Source organism: Bubalus kerabau, chromosome 3, assembly GCF_029407905.1.
Source record: "Bubalus kerabau isolate K-KA32 ecotype Philippines breed swamp buffalo chromosome 3, PCC_UOA_SB_1v2, whole genome shotgun sequence".
In the NCBI taxonomy this organism is placed as follows: domain Eukaryota; kingdom Metazoa; phylum Chordata; class Mammalia; order Artiodactyla; family Bovidae; genus Bubalus; species Bubalus kerabau.
The window spans coordinates 20,592,229-20,614,138 of record NC_073626.1 but is presented as its reverse complement, the minus strand read 5'-3'; the positions used below and the strand labels follow the sequence as shown (position 1 = coordinate 20,614,138).

Sequence of the window (21,910 nt, the reverse complement as noted above, 5' to 3'; positions counted from 1 at the left end):
CCATGTTATAACTCTTCATAGAAGGGAGAAATACACCTAAATATGGCACAGATTTGCCAAAGGGGTGGAAACATAGATGGCTTTTTTTCTTGTGTCCAAACTTTTAACAGTTTTTCAAAGTTTCTATCTGACTTTACTGTTAGCAAACAACATGCTTATTTAAAAAAAAAAAAAAAAATGGATGCTGAGTTTCCAGACATCTAGGTGTTATCTCTCCTCTTTTTGCTCTTTATCTGGACTTTCACTGAAATTATATACTTGTTTTTTTTATTTATAGATTTTTCACTTATATATGTATTCATAAACAATATGGTTTTGCTTGTCCTGATTTTGAAATGTACACATGCAAAGTCATATCTGGAGTATTTTGCTTTTATCCCTGAGTAAGATCGTCCCTCTGTGTTACACTGATGCAGAGAGTTCTAGTTTGCTGATATGCACTGCCTTTTAATATTCCATTTTTACCTGTGCACCAATGTATTTATTTATCTAGTCTACCACTCATGGACATTCTTGTGGTTATACAATATAGCAGGTTTAATTTCTCAAAAACGGTCACAACAATTTCTCCTGACCCACATTCACTCCTCTATCAAATTTAATTCTGGTCCCCTTGAATCTGAATGACCTTGTGGCAGCTTACTCCAATAGAGTGTGGAGGAAGGGAAGCTGTGGGACTTTCATGGCCAGGTCTTAAAAAGCAGCTCATCGTCTGCCTTATTTGCTGGAACCCTCAGGCTTTGATCTCTGAACTATCCATCTCTGAATTTCAGTGATTCTGAGGGCCCCATGTAGTGAGAAAGCCAATCTATCTGTGGAGATGACATTTGGATACGCTGGTTAGTCTCTGTAATCTTTGAACCATCCTAGTTTAAGGAGCAGTGTTCTTCTGAATCTCCAGCTGTTTCCAGCTTCCCGTGGTCAAGTCTTCTCAGCTGAAGTCCCAAATATCATGGCATAGAGAGAAGCCAACTTCACTCTGCTCAATATGAAATCTTGATTTGAAGAATCTATGGGTATAATAAAATGGTTGTTATTTTAGGTCACTAAGTTTTCAGTGCTTTGTAACCTAAACAATAATGGTTTCAGTTTACTTTCAAAAGTTACTAGCTGGCCAGTTACTTATTTTTTTAAGAACTCTTTTTTACTATAACCTACATTAAAAAACATTTTTCATTATACAGTCACACTCAAGTGTACTCATGCTTGCCCTAACTGAGCTTTTGAGGAAGTAATAGATATTTCTTTTAAATGAAATTTGCTCTGCTGTTTATTCTTCTCATCTATTCCCTCTCCTCTCTTCTTTATTTAAGTTCAGTAAAGATGATCACAACGAAAGAAGTTGATTTCATAAATAATAGGTCTCAGTCAGCAGATTGAAGGTGTAGTTTAAAAGGTGATCTTAATCTCTATCTTGTAGAATATGTATACATTTCAATTCTTATATATATTTTACATTATACACAAACCCACACACATTTTACAGTTTAAACTCAGAGTTAAATTGTTCTACACTGGCCTAAGGCTGAGTAAATCAATAAAAACCAAAACAAAAAATATGGAAAGAGTCAATCTAATAAATGCTTCTAAACTTAATTTGGATGTTAAAGCATATGGAAACTCCAGGAACCCATCATTGTTTTAAAATGAAAGCCTGAGACAGGTTAGTGACTCACCCCTGGACTGCCAGAAAGGGAATTCTGTGGTACCTGGAGGGAAAATGTCTCTGCAGAAGTTCCAAGTGGAGAGTACTTTGGATTTGGGGATGAGATGGAGGATTTGTATCCTTTCTTGGTCCAGAAGAGCTTAAGAATATCAAACATAAGTGTCTACATATATACTCTTGAATCAAAACACAGATCTCTTAATCCTGGCAAGCTCTTCCTGTCTAGAAACTGGACCCTGTGAGAAAGAATGAGTTCAGTGATAGTAACTACCTTTCCATTAACCTTAATATTGGACTCAAAGTCACTTTCCTAATTAATCCCTTCACTATCTATTTTATTCAAAGATGCTGCTGATGTTTTCAAAAGAGATGGTTCAATGAACAAGAACAGATTGCATTTAGGCTGGTATATGTTTTCTCTGTTCTTTACTTTTCTGTCTTTATCTGTACCTCTTCCTATTATTTCCTCACCATCCTTTTACATTTCCCTCCCCATTCTCCCTAACTTCATACACTTGCTGGCTTGTAAATGTAAGGTTTATCCATTTACAGAGGATTGTTAATTCATAACTAGCTGCAGTTTGGCATGACAATTAGACACATTCTGTATAGTTCTCTATTGCTGCACGATATGCTATCCCAGAATTTAATAGTTTAAAATAATAACAAGCATGTATTATCTCACACAGTTTCCATGGGTCAGGAATTTGGGGGTGACTTAACCGGTTGGTTTTGATGTGAGATCTCTGATTAGACTGGAGTCATATTTACTTTGGAAGAGTCACCTGAAAACTTGATTGAGAATAGGAGAGCCAGTTCTCACATGGCTTACATGGCTAGCAAGTCAGTATTGTCTGTTGGCAAAAGGCCTCAGTTCCTGGGCACATGTACCTGTTTACTGAGCTGCTGGAAGGCTCAGTCCATCACAGCTGGCTTCCACAAGAATGAGTGATCCAAGAGAGGGCAAAATTGAAGTCATAGTATCTTTTATGACAGAACTTCAGAAATGACAATATTCTCTTAGTTCCATAGGTCAGTCCTATTTAGTTTAGTTGTATGCACAAGTGGCTGCATATCAGATGAGAATTTCCAGGGCCACGTTGGACTCTCTGGCTATCATTGTCCTGGAGACAGACAACTTCATTTCAGACCCCAATTCTAGCACTTACTCGGTTTGCAACTTTAAGACATTTACTAAATTCTGTTTCTCATGTTTAAAATCTGGATGAGGGTAGTACAGTAGATTTCACTTATACTCCCAATATTTTGCTGCCCTTTTGGGGAGGAGTATACATCCTTGCGCATTGATATGGATTTATAATATGCCTCCCCCTGTGAGGAATACATCGCCTCAACATCAGTCATCACCATGGGAGTTGCTTTGGTTGATAAAATGTGAGTAGAAGTGAGGTGGATCCACATACCAGCAGAATCTTTACAAGCAGTGAGATCTCTTTATGTCATTTTCTTTAAGTCTGGGTCCCTCCATGAAGAAAATGTGGAGCAGAGCCATAGCTGATCTATTAAAAAAAAAAAAAAATACAATGTGAACCTGAAATAACCCTTGCTGCTGTTATCCACCATGTTTTGGGGGTTGTTTGTTATCTAATCTAGCAGAATCTAACTGACACAACAATTAATCAGTAGGAGTACCTTAAGATTTGATAAAGTATTTTTGAAGTGTTTATAACACTGAGACATAGTAAACAACCCTATGTATTACCTTTTATCTATTAACCAACCTAAGCTCCCCTGAACTGAGTTTGTAAGCCATGACGTTAATTAGTTTATCAGAGGTGTATTTACTTAAGGTCTGTGCTGTGTGCTGTCCTTAGTTGTTCAGTCATGTCCGACTCTTTGTGACCCCATGGACTGTATTTTCATCCAGCAGTAGTCTCCCAATCAGTCAGTTCCACCACCCTGAGGACACTTGTGTACAGTGTTTTGTGGAAAAGAAACACTGAACAAGTTACCATTCTACAAACTCTTCTTTTTCTAGGGAATCACCAATCTTCTTTTTCTCATACTTGCTTTTATGTTAATTTTCCAGACTTACAGTAATCAAGATATTCCAGTATAATTTATGACAGTTACAATATCAATATAGTCAGTTACAGTTTAGAATATTACAACATACTTATAAAGTTTACCATAGAGAAAATACAATGTGGTAGGCACTGTTCTAAGCACTTTACAAATGCTTAGTCACTTAATTCTTATGATAACCTTATGTGCTATTATTATCACCGTTTTCCAAAAAACAAAATTGCATCCAAAGACATTAAGCAACTTGCCCAGGAACTTAAACTAAGAGACAATGCTGTCTCTTAAACTAAGAGACACCTGTGCTGTTTCTTCTCTTGGTGAGATAATTCCATTGACTAATTCCACCATCCTTTATAAATTGGTTTTATACCACATACAGTGAAATTTTATTTTCATATTTTAAAGTTTTATTTCTAAGCACTATTCTTTAGTGCTTTAGGTTTGGGGTGTGGTAGAAAGAAACATGAGAAATAGAATTTAGTAAATTTCTTAAAGTTGCAAACCGAGTATTCTTGAGGTTTGGGGTCAGGTAGAAAGAAAGGGGGATGCAGTAGGAAACAGGGAACAAATTGTAGGACAATATAGCTTATGAAGTCATAGCATAATCCACAGTAGCTTTGAGAGAGTCAATTCCCAGGCAGGTTGATAAGAAGTCTGGGGTCCCCGAGGAGGAGCAAGGGGTCTGGGGCTCTTGAGGAGGAGTAAGGGGTCTGGAGTTCTCAAGGAGGAGAAAAGGACAAACTTTTTTTTTCTTTAATCCAGGAGCTGATGATTACCTAACAAAACAACTCAGTTTAAACTCTGTACTAAGGATTATATAACAACAATGTATCCTGCTTGAGTACATGTTTCTCTTTGAGAACCTTCTGACTAATCCTGTTAAAATGTGTATTATGGGAGTGGGTCTGGTGAAAGTGAAAGTGAAGTTGCTCAGTGGTGTCTGACTCTGGGACACTATGGGCTGTAGCCTACTAGGCTCCTCCATCCATGGAATTTTCCAGGCATGAGTACTGAAGTGGGTTGCCATTTCCTTCTCCAGGTGATTTTCCTGACCCAGGGATCGAACCTGGGTCTCTGGCATTGCAGGCAGTCACTTTACCATCTGAGCCACCTGGGAAGCCCAATTTTTCTATTAGTTCTAATCCTGTCATCTTAAAATGTAAATTGTGGGAGTGTGTCTAGTAAGATCTTTACAACCTTGAGATTTTTTTTTTTTTTTTTTTGGTTTATTAACCAATTTAAAAAGTATGTAATTCCCTTGCTAAGACTAGTGAGGGGGCACTCTCTGTCCCCCTTCTGATGTCTATGTCAGAAGCTTTCTCTGTCCCTTTTTATACTTTAATAAAACTCTGCTATACAAAAGCTCTTGAGTGATCAAGCCTGGTCCCTGGTCCCAAAGCTAAATCTTCTTTGGAGATAATGAATCCAACATCATTCACCATAAGCCATCAGCTTTCCCTTCCACCTCTTCTGTGATGTGGACAATTCAGGCTTTTAGATTTTTTTTCTTTTCTACTCCTTTCACCTAATACTGGTCTCCCATAAAGTGTCTCCATAAACTTCCCTGGTGGCTCAGAGGTTAAAGTGTCTGCCTGCAATGCGGGAGACCTGGGTTTGATCCCTGGGTCGGGAAGATCCCCTGGAGAAGGAAATGGCAACCCACTCCAGTATTCTTGCCTAGAGAATCCCATGGACGGAGGAGCCTGGTGGGCAACAGTCCACTGGGTTGCAAAGAGTCGGACACCACTGAGAGACTTCACTTTTACTTTCATACACTTCCCAACCAAAATGTGGTTCCTAAACTTTCCCTATGGAGAAATTCTGGAGCCCTTAATATTCAGGGGTTAGAGAGACCACAGATGTCATAAAGGTTCTCCCTTTGTAAAACATGAATCTTGAGCCTACAGTGGTGAAGCTGCATCCTGAAAAAAACCCACCCTCCATACAGCCAGCAGTGTGAACATTAGAGCAGATATTTTTGTTCTTGTCCGGTTACTCAGTCGTGTTCGACTCTTTGCAACCACATGGACTACAGCACATCAGGCTTCCTTGCCTACCATCGCCTGGAGTTTGCTCAAACTCATGTCCATTGAGTCGGTGATGCCATCCAACCATCTCGTCCTCTGTTGTCCCCTTCCCCTCCTGCCTTCTATCTTTCCTAGATAGATATCCCAGGGCAGATACTGGGTACCGCAAACATTTTAGAAAATGCTGCAAACATAGCTCTATATATGAGTTGCTCAGGAAAGACCAATGTTTATCAGTTGGGTTCAGCCCCACTGTCACTCTATTAGTACAGTCCAGTTCTAGGGGTTCACATAGGAGGAGTCTAATAGCAGTAATTAGATAAACAGTTCATGAAAGAGTTAAGAAACCAAAAGAAAGATGAGGAGTAACCAAAAATAAGCAGCAGCAAGAAGTTGCCACTTCTCCAAGGGCTAGAGGGACAAGGAGAAAGAGGTGCCACCATCATCCAGAGGTTGGGATGGACTCCCCAGTGAAGCTGAAATGACACAGGCTGGTGAGATAGGAGCTGAGACCACCAAGAGATCAGCTCTCTAGTGGAGAGCTATACACTCTAGCAGCCATACAGGATCAGGAGGCTGGATCTCAGGAAGGAGAAATTCCAGGGTTTTCCCAGAAAGCAAAGCAAGAAGGGGAGAAATATCTTGGTCTCACCAACTGTTCTATCAGTCCTTCCCATTGGTCAAGTCTATTGGAAACCAGTGAGCAAGAAAGAAAGTGAAGTCACTCACTCGTGTCCGAGTCTTTGTGACCCCATGGACTGTAACCTACCAGGCTTCTCTGTCCATGGGATTTTCCAGACACAGGTACTGGAGTGGATTGCCATTTCCTTCTCCAAGGGATTTCTCCGACCCAGGGACTGAACCAGGGTCTTCCGCATTGCAAGCAGACACTTTACCGTCTGAGCCACCAGGGAAACCAATAATGTCAGCTGTGGGCTCTTCACATATGGACTTCATTGTGTTTGTGTGTGTTAGTCGCTCAGTTGTGTCCGACTCTTTGCGATCCCACAGACTGTGGCCCCCCAGGCTTCTCTGTCTATGGGAGTCTCCAGGCAAGAATGGTGGAGTGGATTACCATTCCCTTCGCCAGAGCAACTTTCCAACTCAGGGATGGAACCCTGGTCTTTTGCATCGCAGGCAGGTTCTTTATCATTTGAGCTACAGGGAAGTCCTAAAAGTATTGGCAGCGGTGGGACTCGAACCCACGCCCCCGAAGAGACTGGAGCCTTAATCCAGCGCCTTAGACCGCTCGGCCACGCTACCACTTCCGGGTGAGCAAGGGAGCCTGGGCATTGTAGTTTCCCGGGACATACAGCCGACTTGGAAGGAAAACAGGCAAATGATGGAAAACAATCAGAAATTCAAACAAGTATTTCTGCAAATCTGATGTCTGAGCAAGAGACACTGCATCTGCGCTCAACCGCAGGTACTCTTCCACTTTTAAACACTCTGGATCAAGAAGACAGTTTCACTTTCTTTTAATCAGGGGTGATACCCAGATCCTCTGATAGAACCCCAATGATCCCTGCTTTGGAGGGTTCATACTCCTGGGTTATCTCCTGTTCTTGAGTGTGTGCGGATCTGGTGACTTGCTCCTGACAAATAGAATATGTCAAAAGCTATGATGTGTCATTTTTGAGATTAGTTTCCAAAGGGTTGTGGCTTCTATCTTGGGCTCCCACTTGCACTCTCTCACTTGCACATTTCCTCAGAGGAAAATCAGTTGCCAAGTAATGAGCTGCCACATGACAAGAAACAACCAACAAAGAACTTAAGGACTTCTAAGAGCCCTTGAGGAACTGAGTCCAGCCAACACCCATGTCCGTGGGTTTGCAAGTGGATCAATACCACACTGGGCTTTGAGATGACTGTAGGCCTGGCCACATCCTAAATGAGAGATGTGAGAGATCCAGAGAACCCAGCTTACCTGAGCTCACATCCTGAAGCTGCTAAGTCTGGATGCAGCAATAGGTAACAGATAATCCAGATGAAACAGATGGGTATCTTTTCAGGGGCTCCAAAGAGCTCCAGTACCACAGTCCTTTCTGTATTGGTGCAGAAAAGAATTCAGTGAGAGGCAAAGTGATAGATAAGAATTGATTTACTTGTGAGGCTGGTGGCCCAAGTAGGTGGGCAAGGAGGTGCTGTGCCCCCAAAACTTCCTGGGCTACAGTTTTATAATCAAAGGAAACATGGGATGGGGAGGGAGGGAAAAGAAATTATTTGTCTTTCTTGAGTAGATGTCACGTTTTAATCATCAGCTCCTACTCCAGGTTGAGCAGGGGAGTTGTTTTTTTTTTTTTTCCTTTGTCCATACATGGTCAAACTCTGTCTAAAAATTATTATTTTTTAATGTGTTCAGAGGGTATGTCCTAGGAATCATTAACTTATTGATTTCACTGGGCAGGATGTGGGTCTCATGCCACCATGGTTTTATTGTTTGGGACATATCCCTATGCTTCTGTTGCCTGCTAGGTTTTGTTCCTAAGCAAGCCTGCTTGGTTTTGTGGTTAAGAAAACCTGCTTTGCTGAGTAATCATTAACTTGCAGGGGTCTCCTATATTTCCTCTATTTATAGTCCAATAGTGGGATCAACTATTTAATCACCTACTTTGTCCATTTACTCTGCCCCTATCACAGGGATAAACCAAAGACATAAAAGGGGAAATAAAGGGAAGAGAAGGCATTATTTTTAGTGTCTGTTATGTACCAGGAAGATCCCCTGGAGTAGGAAATAGAAACTCACTCCAGTATTCTTGCCTGGAAAATTCCATGGACAAAGAAGTCCGGCAGGTTATAGTCCATGGGGTCACAGAGTCAGGCACGACTGAGTGACAACATGCCTAGCACCAACATAGGTACCAAGGCCATTGTTCCCCCTTAACCTTCACTTCTGTCCTCTGAATTGGGTGATCATCATTGGTTCTGTTTTCCAGACAAGGAAGCTGAAGGTGAAAAGGGACAATAATTTGCTCAAGGTTGCACAGTGTTGAAAAGCAGAGACTTGATGGATAGCCAAATCAATGTTTTTATTCTTATTATCTCACACTGTTCCTGAACTCAAAACAACCAGTCTTCAAAGTTGCAGTCATTTCATTTGTGTTGAGTACAAATAAAAAGAGAAAATTGTTTAAAATCATATGCCTTCTTGCTTTCTTAAAATTGTATCCCCCACTTCTTTCTTTCCCAGAATATCATAACTCATCTAAAATGTTTAAAATAAAATTTTAAATAAAAAATTTTATATTTCTGATCCTTTCTGCACTTCAAGATGAAGTGTGCCTATGGTTGAGTGCAGATATGAAGTCTCATGTACAGGCATCAGATTTGCAGAAATATTTGTTTGAATTTCTTGTCTCTTTCATTCACCTGTTTAACCTCTGAAGCTGTTGTATGTCACTAGAAACTACATTTCCCAGGCTCCATTGCTCTTTAGGCTTCCAGTAAATGTGACCAATGAGAGACACTAAATGCTGGTGAGACAAGGGCGTTTTTTAGTTAAAGACCAAAGAACAATATAAAATTGGAGTAATAAGTAACCAAATGAAATCAGAGTCTTCAAAAGACAGTTTTTAGCTCTTTGGGTTACTAGAGCACTGGTTTCATTGTGCAATTAGATAATTATTGTTATGACAATAGCAGCAAACAACAACTACGTCTTTTAGAGATGTCTTGTGTTGGGCACTCTTCTGAGATCTTTATCTATATTCTCTCATTTGCCTTCCCAGTAACACCATGAAGCTGATTCAGCTGTGTGTGTTTTATTCTCATTGGCACACCTCCCCCATCCATCCATTTTACCAGATACATGTATGTACTGAGCAAGTTAGGTAATCTGTGATTAAATAAAGTTAGTGCCTTGTTTTATTTATAGAGTGAGCATTATAATCTAATGAAATGAGGTAGAAACCACATTCCAACCAATCCAACTCTAATTTAGATAGCTAGCAGTAGATTTGGATAACAATGAATAGTTGTCTGATTCTGAGGCATAGCTTCTGTGTCACAGGTGCCATCTAAGCAGGATGGTTCCTACTGAGGGAGCCAGAGGACCGCTCTCCGACAACAAAACACAGATGCCACCACTGGAAACCCCAGCTGAGCTTGTATTTCCTTCATGACTGGGTCCCACTGGGGCATTCGTGGAGAGTGGTGGTGGGAGAGTCTCTACATATTTCAGCACAGACCACTTAGTGTGAAAACAAGGTACTTTAAAAAAGTGCTTCTTAGAAAGTAGTTAATGCTAGATAGAGAGGAAAGAGACAGGGAAAAGATCAGACAAAAGAAAGGATGGGGGGAAATACAAAGGGTTAAGTGAAAATTTTCAGAAAAAGCTGATGGTTTGTAGTTTTCATGGAGAGCGTTTGGGAAGATGAAACTCAAGTGGGTTAAAATAGTGATTAAAAAGTGCAACCTTAGCTGTTAATGTAAGCTGTGCAGATACACTCCTTTCCACTGACCCCCACCCCTAGAGGTCATTAGCTCCTCCTCACAGGTCTTCCTACTTCTGGTCGGCAGGCAGTGTGGCTTGTGTCTGCTGGAACTCATGGGCAGAAGTCAGCCGAGGCATGGTGCCTGTTTCCCTGCAGCTCTGAGTCACGTGTCAGGGAAGGGAACTGCCTGATGCACAGAGCGGCTGTGCTCCAGAAGGGGCCCCAGTGTCTGTGCTGTTCCTGTTCATAGAGGGAGTGTGAGAACAGACTTGCATGAGGAGAAGAAACATTTTCTGTGTGGGTGTCAGCTGGGAACGCCAGCCTCCTAACACCTGGGAACATTGGCTGATTCTCCCACGGGGAGAGAAGCAACCATTGTTCCCAATTCATTGCCAAGCAACCAGAGGCAGCCCCTGGGGTCACTGGTTAAACAGCCCTGCCTTCGCTCATGGTATTCCTAGCCAGGCTGTACTGACAGTCCACCCTCCCAGCATCACCATCTGCCAGAAGATGGTTGCCCTCCCAGCAGGCATCTCTCCCATCTGGGAGTAGGAAGAAATTTAAGGAGGGTCTCACTGAGAATGTGACATTTGAGCAAAAGCCTGAAGGAAGTGAGGGGTGAGGTGAGTTAGGTTGGGGGAAAAGAGTTTTCCAGGCTTTCTCATAAAACTTGGAAAGTCGATATACGAAGTCAACAGATGGGAAGCAATGCAGGAATATCCATGGTAGCTGTGGATCATATGACTGCGGGAATTAAATCAGCCTGGGGACATGGGGCTCATTTGGGAGGTGACACAGAACTCTGGGGGTTTCCCAGGTGGCTCAGTGGTAAAGAATTCACCTGCCAATGCAGGAGATGTGGGTTGGATCCCTGGGTTGGGAAGATCACCTGGAGAAGGAAATGGCAACCCACTCCAGTGTTCTTGCCTGGAAAACCCCATGGACAGAGGAGCCTGGCGGGTTGGACATGACCTAATGACTGAACAACAGCAACAACAAACAGAACCCTTTTAGGCAGGAAAACAGAACAACAGTGTGAGCCAATGTGTGTGGATGAGACAGCGACATAGACAAAGACAGGGATGAGAAGTATGAAAGTACACTTATGGGGTAGAAATGAAGGATGTTTAAGGCAATGATGTGCTGGTAAATGTTTAACAACTGGTGCTCCAGGAAAACTCAAATATTTGTAGTATTTGCTAATTATTGGCATATAAATACTCCCACTATGGCCAATTCCAGGTTACCGAGGTTACACTGAACACAGAATAGAAAGCAAGGAAAGTTCAAAATGACATGTAGATTTTCCACTGCAGGCCTGAGAGTTGAAGATGTTGAGGGCAGTGAGTGGATGTCTGCAAACCACTGATACATTTTGTGGCTGCACAGAGACCAAGGGCCCCAATCTCTAAATTCACAGCCTGAAGGACTGAATTAAGGGAAACTTGAAGTTTCCTTTTGTGCTCTTCCCAACCTCAGATATGCAGATGACACCACCCTTATGGCAGAAAGTGAAGAAGAACTAAAGAGCCTCTTGATGAAGGTGAAAGGAGAGTGAAAAAGTTGGCTTAAAGCTCAACATTCAGAAAACTAAGATCATTGCATCTGGTCCCATCACTTCATGGCAAATAGATGGGGAAACAGTGCAAACAGTGGCTGACTTTATTTTTCTGGGCTCCAAAATCACTGCAAATGGTGATTGCAGCCATGAAATTAAAAGACACTTACTCCTTGGAAGGAAAGTTATGACCAACCTAGACAGCATATTGAAAAGCAGAGACATTACTTTGTCAACAAAGTTCCATCTAGTCAAGGCTATGGTTTTTCCAGTGGTCATGTATGGATGTAAGAGTTGGACCATAAAGAAAGCTGAGCGCTGAAGCACAGATGCTTTTGAACTGTGCTGTTGGAGAAGACTCTTGAGAGTCCCTTGGACTGCAAGGAGATTCAACCAGTCCATCCTAAAGGAGATCAGTTCTGGGTGTTCATTGGTAGGACTGATGTTGAAGCTGAAACTCCAATATTTTGGCCACCTGATGCGAAGAGCTGACTCGTTTGAAAAGACCCTGATGCTGGGAAAGATTGAGGGCAGGAGGAAAAGGGGACCATAGGGATTTTTAAAAGATGAAGCTGGGTGTGGCCTTCTATTAATCCAGCCTTATGAATTCATCAGCTATTTCTTGAATGACTAGAACATGCTAGGCAATGTCAGACTACAGCTAGCAATACAGCATGGACCATCCAGGCCTCCAGGCCCAAATGCACAGACTTTAGAGTAGCAGCAGCTGCTGCTGCTGCTAAGTCGATTCACTCGTGTCCAACTCTGTGCAACCCCATAGACGGCAGCCCACCAGGCTTCCCCGTCCCTGGGATTCTCCAGGCAAGAACACTGGAGTGGGTTGCCATTTCCTTCTCCAATTCATGAAAGTGAAAAGTTAAAGTGAAGTCACTCAGTCATGTCCGACTCTAGCGACCCCATGGACTGCAGCCTACCAGACTTCTCCGTCCATGGGATTTTCCAGGCAAAAGTACTGGAGTGGGGTGCCATTGCCTTCTCCGTAGAGTAGCAAAGATATGGTTAAAACCAGACCTTGACTACAGAGGAAAAGAGCAGAAGGGGCAAAGGAGAAGGCAGATTGGGAAGGTGTGCCTTCTAACTCCTGTGTAAGGAAATGGCCATTGAACCAGGTAGTTAATGAAACTCTTCTTCCCTCTTGGTATCATATTTCTTCATGCCAGGCTGGAATTTGGGGAGCCTGTTCCTATTCCAATATTTTATATACAGCTCTCACAAAATAAGGTGTTGAAAAATTAAATAATGTTATTTGTGCTGTTCTTTAGAGTTCCAAACAATTTTTTCATTCTCATAGTTACTTAAGGTACATATTACCTCCATTTTACAGAAGCAGCAGCTGGGGTTCAAAATGAACTTGACTAAGACCACAGTTTTTAAAGATAAGAACCTTAAGTCCTTGAATTTCTGATCGCTTTCCACCATCCCAGCAGAATATTAGAACAATTTCCATTTTGCTGGAAAGCAGGGTTTGTTATTCCAGTATTGTTTTGTGTGCCTACCAAGAGGACAGGTTACATAAACGGTGAGGCATCCCCACAGTACAAAAACATTAGACAATGGACAGTACCCTCTGTGTTCACATTTGGAAAGTTTTCCAAGATATACTGTTAGAGAAAAGAGCAACTGTATACAGTCAGCTATGTTTTAAGAACGAAAGTTGGAGATGGGGGAAAGAAAAAATACATTCATGCTTGACTCATATCAGCATGAATTAACAACAGGCAAATATATAAGGAGAATAACGTTACTTAGGGGGCAGTGGGGCAATCCAGTAAAGGAGTGGATTCTCAACATATGTCTGGTTATTTCCATTCCTTTGAACCCTCTCAATGTATCCTGGTGATCCATTGGCTAAGACTGTGGGCTCACATTGCAGGGGCCCTGGGTTTAATCCCTGGTCAGGGAACAAGATCCCACATGAAAGAAAGAAAGTTAGGTCGTTAAGTTGTGTTCCATTCTTTGCTACCCCACAGACTGTAGCCTGTCAGGTTCCTCCATCCATGGGATTTTCCAGGCAAGAATACTAGAGTGCGTTGCCATTTCTTTCTCCAGAGGATCTTCCTGACCCAGGGATCAAACCCTGGTCTCCTGCATTGCAGACAGATTCTTTATCATCTGAACCACTTTAAAAAGCCCAGATCCCACATGCTGCAACTAAACCTGTGTTCTGCAAATAAGAGCTGGCAAAGCCAAATAAATAGATAATTTTTAAAATGTATTACTTATTCAAGAAATTAGACACATTTTGTACCAAAGATAGCTTCTCCACAATAATAGTTCCCATCCCTCCCCTTTCACTCTCCTTATCCCCAAGACACACAGTACACACAATGAAAGAAACCCAGAGTAAGTTTCTAATAGAAAAAAATTTTGCACGTGCAGGATCAATCAGTGATACCAGAACACTGACACCAATCCATTTATTTCTGAGCATTGATGAGTTTGACAGACACTCTGGATCCAGGCATCTCTTTGTAACGAGAAGCTTTTGAAACCTAAGGGAAGAGAAGAAACCAAAGTAAATGTATTTGGGAACTTCTTTCTTAACCTTCCTCAACCTATGCAGAAAAATGTACCAAGCTGTTTCCTCATAACCGATTCTATTCTTTCTGAGTATTGTGCATGTTAAGTCACTTCTGTCTTATCCGACTTTTTGTGACCCTATGGACTGTAGCCCTCCAGTCTCCTCTGTCCATGGGATTCTCCAGGAAAGAATACTGGAGTTGGTCGTCAAGCTTTCCACCAGGGGATCTTCCGAAACCAGGGATCAAACCCACTTCTCTTACGTCTCATGCGTTGGCAGGCGGGTTCTCTACAACTAGCGCCACCTCATTTCCTCACATACACAGTCCCTGTGGTAAGAGGACACAGCAGCCCTGGGAAGATGCTCTAATTTTGCTCTTCAGATAGAGTTGCCAGATTTGGCTCATCAGTTCAGTTGAGTTCAGTTCAGTCACTCAGTCGTGTCCGACTCTTTGCAGCCCCATGAGCTGCAGCAGTGCGCCAGGCCTCCTTGTCTATCACCAACTCCCGGAATCTACCCAAACTCATGTCCATTGAGTTGGTGATGCCATCTAACCATCTCATCCTCTGTCTTCCCCTTTTCTTCCTGCCCTCAATCTTTCCCAGCATCAGGGTCTTTTCAAATGAGTCAGCTCTTCACATCATATGGCCAAAGTATTGGAGTTTCAGCTTTAGCATCAGTCCTTCCACCCAGGATTGATCTCCTTTAGGATGGACTGGTTGGATCTCCTTGTAGTCCAGGGAACTCTCAAGAGTCTTCTCCAACACCACAGTTCAAAAGCATCAATTGTTTGGTGCTCAGCGTTCTTTATAGTCCAACTCTCACATCCATACATGACTACTGGAAAAACCATATCTTTGACTAGACGGACCTCTTTTGGAAAAGTAATGTCTCTGTTTTTTAATATGCTGTCTAGGTTGGTCATAACTTTTCTTCCAAGGAGCAAGTGTCTTTTAATTTCATGGCTGCAGTCACTATCTGCAGTGATTTTGGAGCTCCTGAAAAATAAAGTCTGTCACTCTTTCCATTGTTTCCTCATCTATTTGCCATGAAGTGATGGGACCAGATGCCGTGGTCTTAGTTTTATGAATGTTTTAAGCCAACTTTTTCACTCACTTTCCTCAAGAGGCTCTTTAGTTCGTCTTCACTTTCTGCCATAAGGGTGGTGTCGCCCTTATCTAACAATGGTTACTGGGCAGATATTTTTATATAGAAACAGAAATAACCATGTCCTTTCTGGGCTCTGAGTGTGCTTTCTGGGCTGCAGCATCCATTCCTTGGTTCACTCACCAGAGAGTTGAGTCCCAGGCCCTCTGTGAGAAGCTGGGATGTCTACATGCCATGCTCCCCTTCATGGAACAGTCTAATGGGGAAAGGCAAACAACATGGGATCTTATAAAGATGATCTTAGACTGTATTTTAAAGGCTCTCAACAGGATGATTCAAAGAAAGTAACTTGGAGTGAGAAATAAACAGAGAGAGGTTATTTTATTTTTTATATTTGAGGTTACTCTACACATGCTTCTTTTAACACTTGACACACAGATGTTTACAGAAGGTAACGATCTCTCCTTATATAACCTCACATAATGGGGCTTTTATTTCTAGATAGGTGACAGCCTCTCTTCTCTAGTTTCTTTTTTTCTTATTTACTTAGCTATCTAATACTGCTTTGCTTTGCAAAAGGTTGAGTGTATCTTAATAAATTTTAATATATATTGCCGGGAAATTTTCTCAAGAGATTATACAACTGTGGCAATCCTTTCTCACCCTTATCATCCTAAGTCTTACTAGTTTTCGGGCTTGTCTATCCATAGGTGAAGGACTTCCCTCATGGTTCAGCAGTGAAGAATCCACCTGCAAATGTAGGAGACCCATGTTCAATCCCTGAGTCAAAAAGATCCTCTGGGGAAGGAAATAGCAACCCACTCCAGTATTCTTGCCTGGGAAATCCCATGGACCGAGGAGCTTGGCAGGGTATAGTCCACGGAGTCACAAAGAGTCGGACACAGCTTAACAACTAAAGAATAACAACAACATCCATAGGTGAGAAATGCTATTCCTTTGTTGCTGTGATATGCATAACCTAACTTCTAGGAAAGTGAACACTTCTATATATATTGGTTTGTTTTTTCTCATATGCATTCTCTACTTGAATTTGATAAAATGTATACAATATCCTCGGAGAAGGCAATGGCACCCCACTCCAGTACTTTTTCGTGGAAGATCGTGTAGACGGAGGAGCCTGCTAGGCTGCAGTCCATGAGGTCGCTAGAGTTGGACTCGACTGAGCAACTTCACTTTCACTTTTCACTTTCATGCATTGGAGAAGGAAATGGCAACCCACTCCAGTGTTCTTGCCTGGAGAATCCCAGGGACGGGGAAGCCTAGTGGGCTGTCATCTATGGGGTCGCTCAGAGTCGGACACGACTGAAGTGACTTAGCCGCAGCAGCAGCATACAATATCCTGTTTAATATTTGTTTTCTATTATTGTTTGTCCTTTTCTTAGCAGTTTGCAGCTGTTCCTTGTAAATTCAAGTCATTAACCTTTTGTGTATGATGTTTTGCAAATCCTTTATTTCGATGTACTGCTTGTTTTGTACTCTCTTTATGGTATATTGCATCTTTATTTTTATCTTATGTTGTCTGTGTACCTTCCTATATGGCATTTGTGTTTCCTGGATGGCTTAATAATGACACCTCCCCCTCAAAACACACACGTACAAACTGAGGTTATAAAAAATCTTCCCTAAAATTTCATTTAGCATTTCTATTTTACATTAGATCGTTAATCCATCTGGCTAGATCAATTTCAGATAGGTCTGTCTGGAGGAGAGAACGAGCTCACCAAAAAAATCAGAGGATGGGCATTGCAGAGAATGAGGTCAACAGTGCAAGTGTCTTGAAGTACCAAGGAACCTGGCAGGTGGAAGAGAGACCAATGTAGCTGGACAGAGAGATGTAATGAAGTCAGGTAGGTAGACTGAGGCTAGAGGTGGTCATGGATGACTCTTCAGGACATGGAAAGGAGTATGGTGAATAAATTAAGATATGTATTAAAGGTATGGGTAATGTGACTTACCAATTTCTATTGGTGCTATACTGATAATGCTTATTAAGTTTTTTCATAAATTTGTCTACTTATTAATGATACAGTTTTCTGGGTGTAAATATAGACTATATCCGCCTTTTGGTAGATCTCCTGATGATGCTAATGTTAGTTTGCTACAAGATCAAGGTGCTGAAGTAAGATAGAGAGGGAAGAATTCTGGAGCTACATATATGAGCCCTGATTCTTAATTTTAGTATGTATGGGAAACCCTCAATTAAATTTCTAATGTCTTCTAATAACCCACATGCATTATGCTTAACAGGAATATTTATAATTGAGTTCAACAAATAACAAACCCTTAAAAGATAATCTGCTTCTAATTTTAAAATACATACAATTATTTTTTACAAGTGATTATAAGATGTACCACACTTGTAAAAAAAGAGCTCACATGATACATTAAAAAAATAGGAAGTGAATGGCTGACAGATGGAGTAAAGGGAGGATATTGCTGTACAGATTATTTGGAAATTTTAAACAAGATTTTGTAACTGATTGTGTTGTATTAAACTGATCTGTAGAGTTCAGAATATCCTATATAACTGAATGATGATTCTGTCTCAATCTTACGTCTCAATAAATCTCTGAGATAAACTTTTGTCCCTAGTGCCTAGAAGTCTTCAGTAATTGCAAGGCATAGGTTTACCATTCTCATCAACTTGCCCCAATTTAAATGGTCCTCTCCAGGACCCTTGAGGCATGGTAGATGGAAACCTACTCAAGGGCTGGAAACCAAAGAAAGCTACTGAGAGTTTATTGCCCATTACAGAATTTTCCCAAGTGGTAACTAGGGCTTTTGGATATAAACAGTGACATTTCAAAGGAGGAGGCACAAAACTATGTTGGAGAGGAGAAGCTAGGCCTGAACAGTGAGGAATGTTCTCTGGTTGGAGAATGGCCTCTTAACAGTGTCTTAGGTAACAGCTTGTCAAATGACACCTTCTCTGTTTCTTTGAAGCTCTCAAAATAAGTTGCCAATGCAAACTGAATTTTTCAGAATGAGTTTTCTACTGGTAAGAGAAGATGTTATTACCAGCCTGTTAGTCTGTGTGTAATTAATGTCACCTCTGGTAATAAACGGACCCTCCAGTATTCTAGCCCTTTATTAAGTGCTTCCTAATGGCTCAGCCTCTGACCCAGCTCAACATTTTCTCAGTGTCATTATCAAGTGTTTATTGTATGCCAGGATCTATGCTATCAATTTAACAAGATGGGATCCTTGACCTAAAGGTTTTGATGAAATACAGAAAATTAATACACTGTATCATTCGCTCTTAAATAGTCCAATACAAAATTTTGTTATTGGAATCCAGAGGGGAGAATTTAAGTCTTCTCTAATTCCTTTCTTCATTTACCACAATAAATTACCTTATCAAGTCCTATGGTTTTTTACCAAACCATCTTTCCACTTGTGCCCTTGTTTCACTTGTCACATACTAAATGTGTATTGGCTAACACTGAAATGTGTAGCTTTGTAAAGCAATCATCCTCCAATTAAAAATAAATTTGAAAAAATGTAGGAAAAAATAAAAGTGCTGTGTGAAAAATAACACGTGTGGGTCACACATTCTGAAGATTAACCTCCCTTCCTGAATGTATATTCCAGGACGATCACCTCTCCTCTTTGTCTTAAAATTCTCAAGAAATTAGGATGAAATTAGTAACACTTGGTATGTGGGCAAAGTTAAATCCTTTATGTATTATTGAGTTTTACTCTTTTCATAATTCTGATAATCTCCTAGAGAGCCATTGGTTATAAAATAGCCAGTGATTAGAAGTACTGGCTTCCTGACTTTGGGGCTTTGACAAGTTGTTTATGTCCTCTTCCGTTCCCTTTATCTTTAAAATTGGGATAGGAATAAATAGTACTTATCTCTAGGATTGTTGGGTTAAATTAATATGCTGGACCAACAGTGACACACATTAAGTGCTTAGTAAGTTTTGGTTATTACTCTTGAGCCCCCTGCATTCTAATGTCAGAACTCATACTGCTGAGCCCATCTTTTCATCACAAGAAAAGACATACAGGAAAAAATGGACGCAGGAAGTTGAGGTCACACACCTAGTTAAGTGTTGGAGCTGGCAAGCTGGCAAGTCAATGAAAAGTTTCCCCAAGTTTATATAAAGCAATTCCAACCTAAGAATCCCAAGTTCTCCAACATAAAGGTTCCAACCAAAGAATCCAAGTTCTCCAACATTAAGGTATTGTTGGGCAGAAAGAACATGGTTCTCTTAGGGTACCCCTACCTGAGGTTGGACTTTCCCCAAACGGATTTTCAGTCTGGCTATCATTAAAAACCTGGGAGGTCCTAATGTGTGGTCGTCAAGATGCTCATTTCTTTTTCTGCCATTTTGCCTTCACCAAACACCCATACACTAGCCAGGTTCTTTGGCTAGTGGTTTCAAGGCCAGGCTGGGGGTGGGGCTGGGTGGGGGTGGGGGTGGGGGTGGGGGTGGGGGTGGGGGTGGGGTGGGTAGCTCAGGAGGAGGGGAAGAGCGGGATGGAAGCTCCAAGACTGCAGGATGTCTGTGTCAAAGTTAAGAGGAAGGTGTGTCCAGGGGAACCAGCTACTGTTTAGATGATCTGTCCCCACACATCTGGATTTGAATGCTCCAAACCAACTGATTTCCATGCAAAACGCTTCAGTGAAGCCCCAGGAGTGTTTGAGTGTGGGTGTGTCTCCCTAGGCTGCCTAGGTCCCACACTTTGGCTTACTCAGCCTCCTTGTCTACTCCTTTAAGTACAAATTGAGTCATCCAAAATACTTGATGAGACTCAATCCTGGAAAAGAGGATCCTAGGGATTTTTGTACAGTGCTAGGTCCCCTGATAGCTCAGACGGTAAGCGTCTATCAATGTGGGAGACCTGGGTTTGATTCCTGGGTCGGCAAGATTCCTTGGTGAAGTAAATGGAAACCCACTCCAGTACTCTTCCCTAGAAAATCCTATGGACGGAGAAGTCTGGTGCAGGTTACTGTCCATGGGGTCGCAAAGAGTCGGACACGACTGAGCGACTTCACTTTCACTTTTCACTTCCATGCACTGGAGAAGAAAATGGCAACCCACTCCAGTGTTCTTGCCTGGAGAATCCCAGGGACTGGGAAGCCTTGTGGGCTGCCGTCTATGGGGTCGCAACGAGTCGGACACGACTGAAGCGACTTAGCAGCAGCAGCAGTCAACTATTTTGGGAAGACTACAGTCCTGCTCTAACCCTTTAAGGGCTGCGTTGGGAACCTAGAAACTTGAACCTTCTCATTCAGGCACTAATCTAGGGTTCCTGGAGAAGACAATGGCAACCCACTCCAGCATTCTTGCCTGGAGAATCCCTTGGACAGAGAAGGGATGGCACACTACAGGCCATGGGGTCTCAAGAGTCAGACACGACTTAAGAATAGCACACAATCCACCTTACATACATAACTACTAGGTTAGAAATTAGCCCCAAATATCAATTTGTAAATGGGGGAGAAGACACAATTCAAGTCTAGATTGTCTGTTCTAAGCTACCACATGTTAACTCCAGGTAGCTTTTCAGAAGCTCCTTTCTAAACACGTGCTTTTGTTTCAAACGGCAGTTTGAAAGTTAATCTGAGACCCTGATTTCCTTACGTAAGGACATGAGGGTTCATTGCAGAGCAAGGCGTCTAAAAGGCTCTGGCCATCTTGCTCGGCACGTTTGGTGTCATCATCCAAGTAATGCCAAAACAAGTTTACCGAGACCAGTTAAACCCTTAGGCCTTACCTTCCAAAGCCATATCACCTCACTATCAGAAATGCATTAACTATTTTGTGAATCAGGCCTTTATCGACTTACCGCTTTATACTTTGAACCTTTCGTAAAAGTCAAAAGTAATTTTCTTGTAATGCTTTAGCTTTCGTAAAAATTTTACTTACCTTGTTTTTTTTTTTTTTTAACAAATACACAGCGATATCAGCTCTTCTTTGAAATAGTGGGGGCTCTGAAAAGAGCCTTTGGGTTTGAAAGCACTTCCGGAAACTCAGGTCTCAGTCCAATTACTTGCCCTTGGCCTTGTGGTGGCTCTCGGTTTTCTTTGGCAGCAACACCGCCTGGATGTTGGGCAGCACACCACCCTGAGCGATGGTCACACGGCCCAGCAGCTTGTTAAGCTCTTCATCGTTGCGAATGGCCAGCTGCAAGTGGCGCGGGATGATGCGGGTCTTCTTGTTGTCGCGCGCCGCGTTGCCCGCCAGCTCCAAGATCTCGGCCGTCAGGTACTCCAACACCGCCGCCAAGTATACCGGGGCCCCAGCGCCTACACGCTCGGCGTAATTACCTTTACGTAGTAGACGATGGACTCTCCCCACGGGGAACTGGAGCCCCGCCCGCGAAGAACGAGACTTGGCCTTTGCTCGCGCCTTACCTCCTTGCTTGCCACGTCCAGACATAGCAAATATAAAAAAAGAGCAAAAGAAAAAAAACAACACAGACTCTCAAAATACACCAAGTCTAGAGGTAGGTAGAACACTGCTGCTTTTATAGGCATTTCCTGGGGAGTAAATCCGG

The 21,910-nt window shown here is 42.0% G+C and overlaps 1 protein-coding gene, 1 long non-coding RNA gene and 1 other non-coding gene across 4 annotated transcripts; all 3 read right to left on the bottom strand.

Moving 5' to 3' along the window:
* Window positions 1-675: 675 nt before the first annotated feature.
* On the bottom strand, window positions 676-7,752 carry LOC129645620 (uncharacterized). 2 transcript variants are annotated; one of them, XR_008711450.1, is made up of 4 exons: window positions 7,667-7,752; window positions 3,091-3,186; window positions 1,677-1,902; window positions 676-1,010 (listed from the first exon to the last, which is right to left on the bottom strand). It is a non-coding gene; the product is annotated as an uncharacterized LOC129645620 (long non-coding RNA). The 2 variants fall into 2 exon arrangements; XR_008711449.1 differs by having other exon boundaries at window positions 1,710-1,902.
* TRNAL-AAG (transfer RNA leucine (anticodon AAG)) lies at window positions 6,921-7,002 on the bottom strand. The gene has a single exon. It is a non-coding gene; the product is annotated as a tRNA-Leu (tRNA).
* A 6,399-nt stretch (window positions 7,753-14,151) lies between the features above and the next one.
* On the bottom strand, window positions 14,152-21,870 carry LOC129645579 (histone H2A type 1-C). Its single transcript, XM_055570879.1, has 2 exons — window positions 21,280-21,870; window positions 14,152-14,243 (listed from the first exon to the last, which is right to left on the bottom strand). Exon 1 carries the CDS (start codon window positions 21,790-21,792, stop codon window positions 21,400-21,402), a length of 393 nt encoding a protein of 130 aa, XP_055426854.1. The 5' UTR covers window positions 21,793-21,870; the 3' UTR covers window positions 14,152-14,243; window positions 21,280-21,399.
* Window positions 21,871-21,910: the final 40 nt, after the last annotated feature.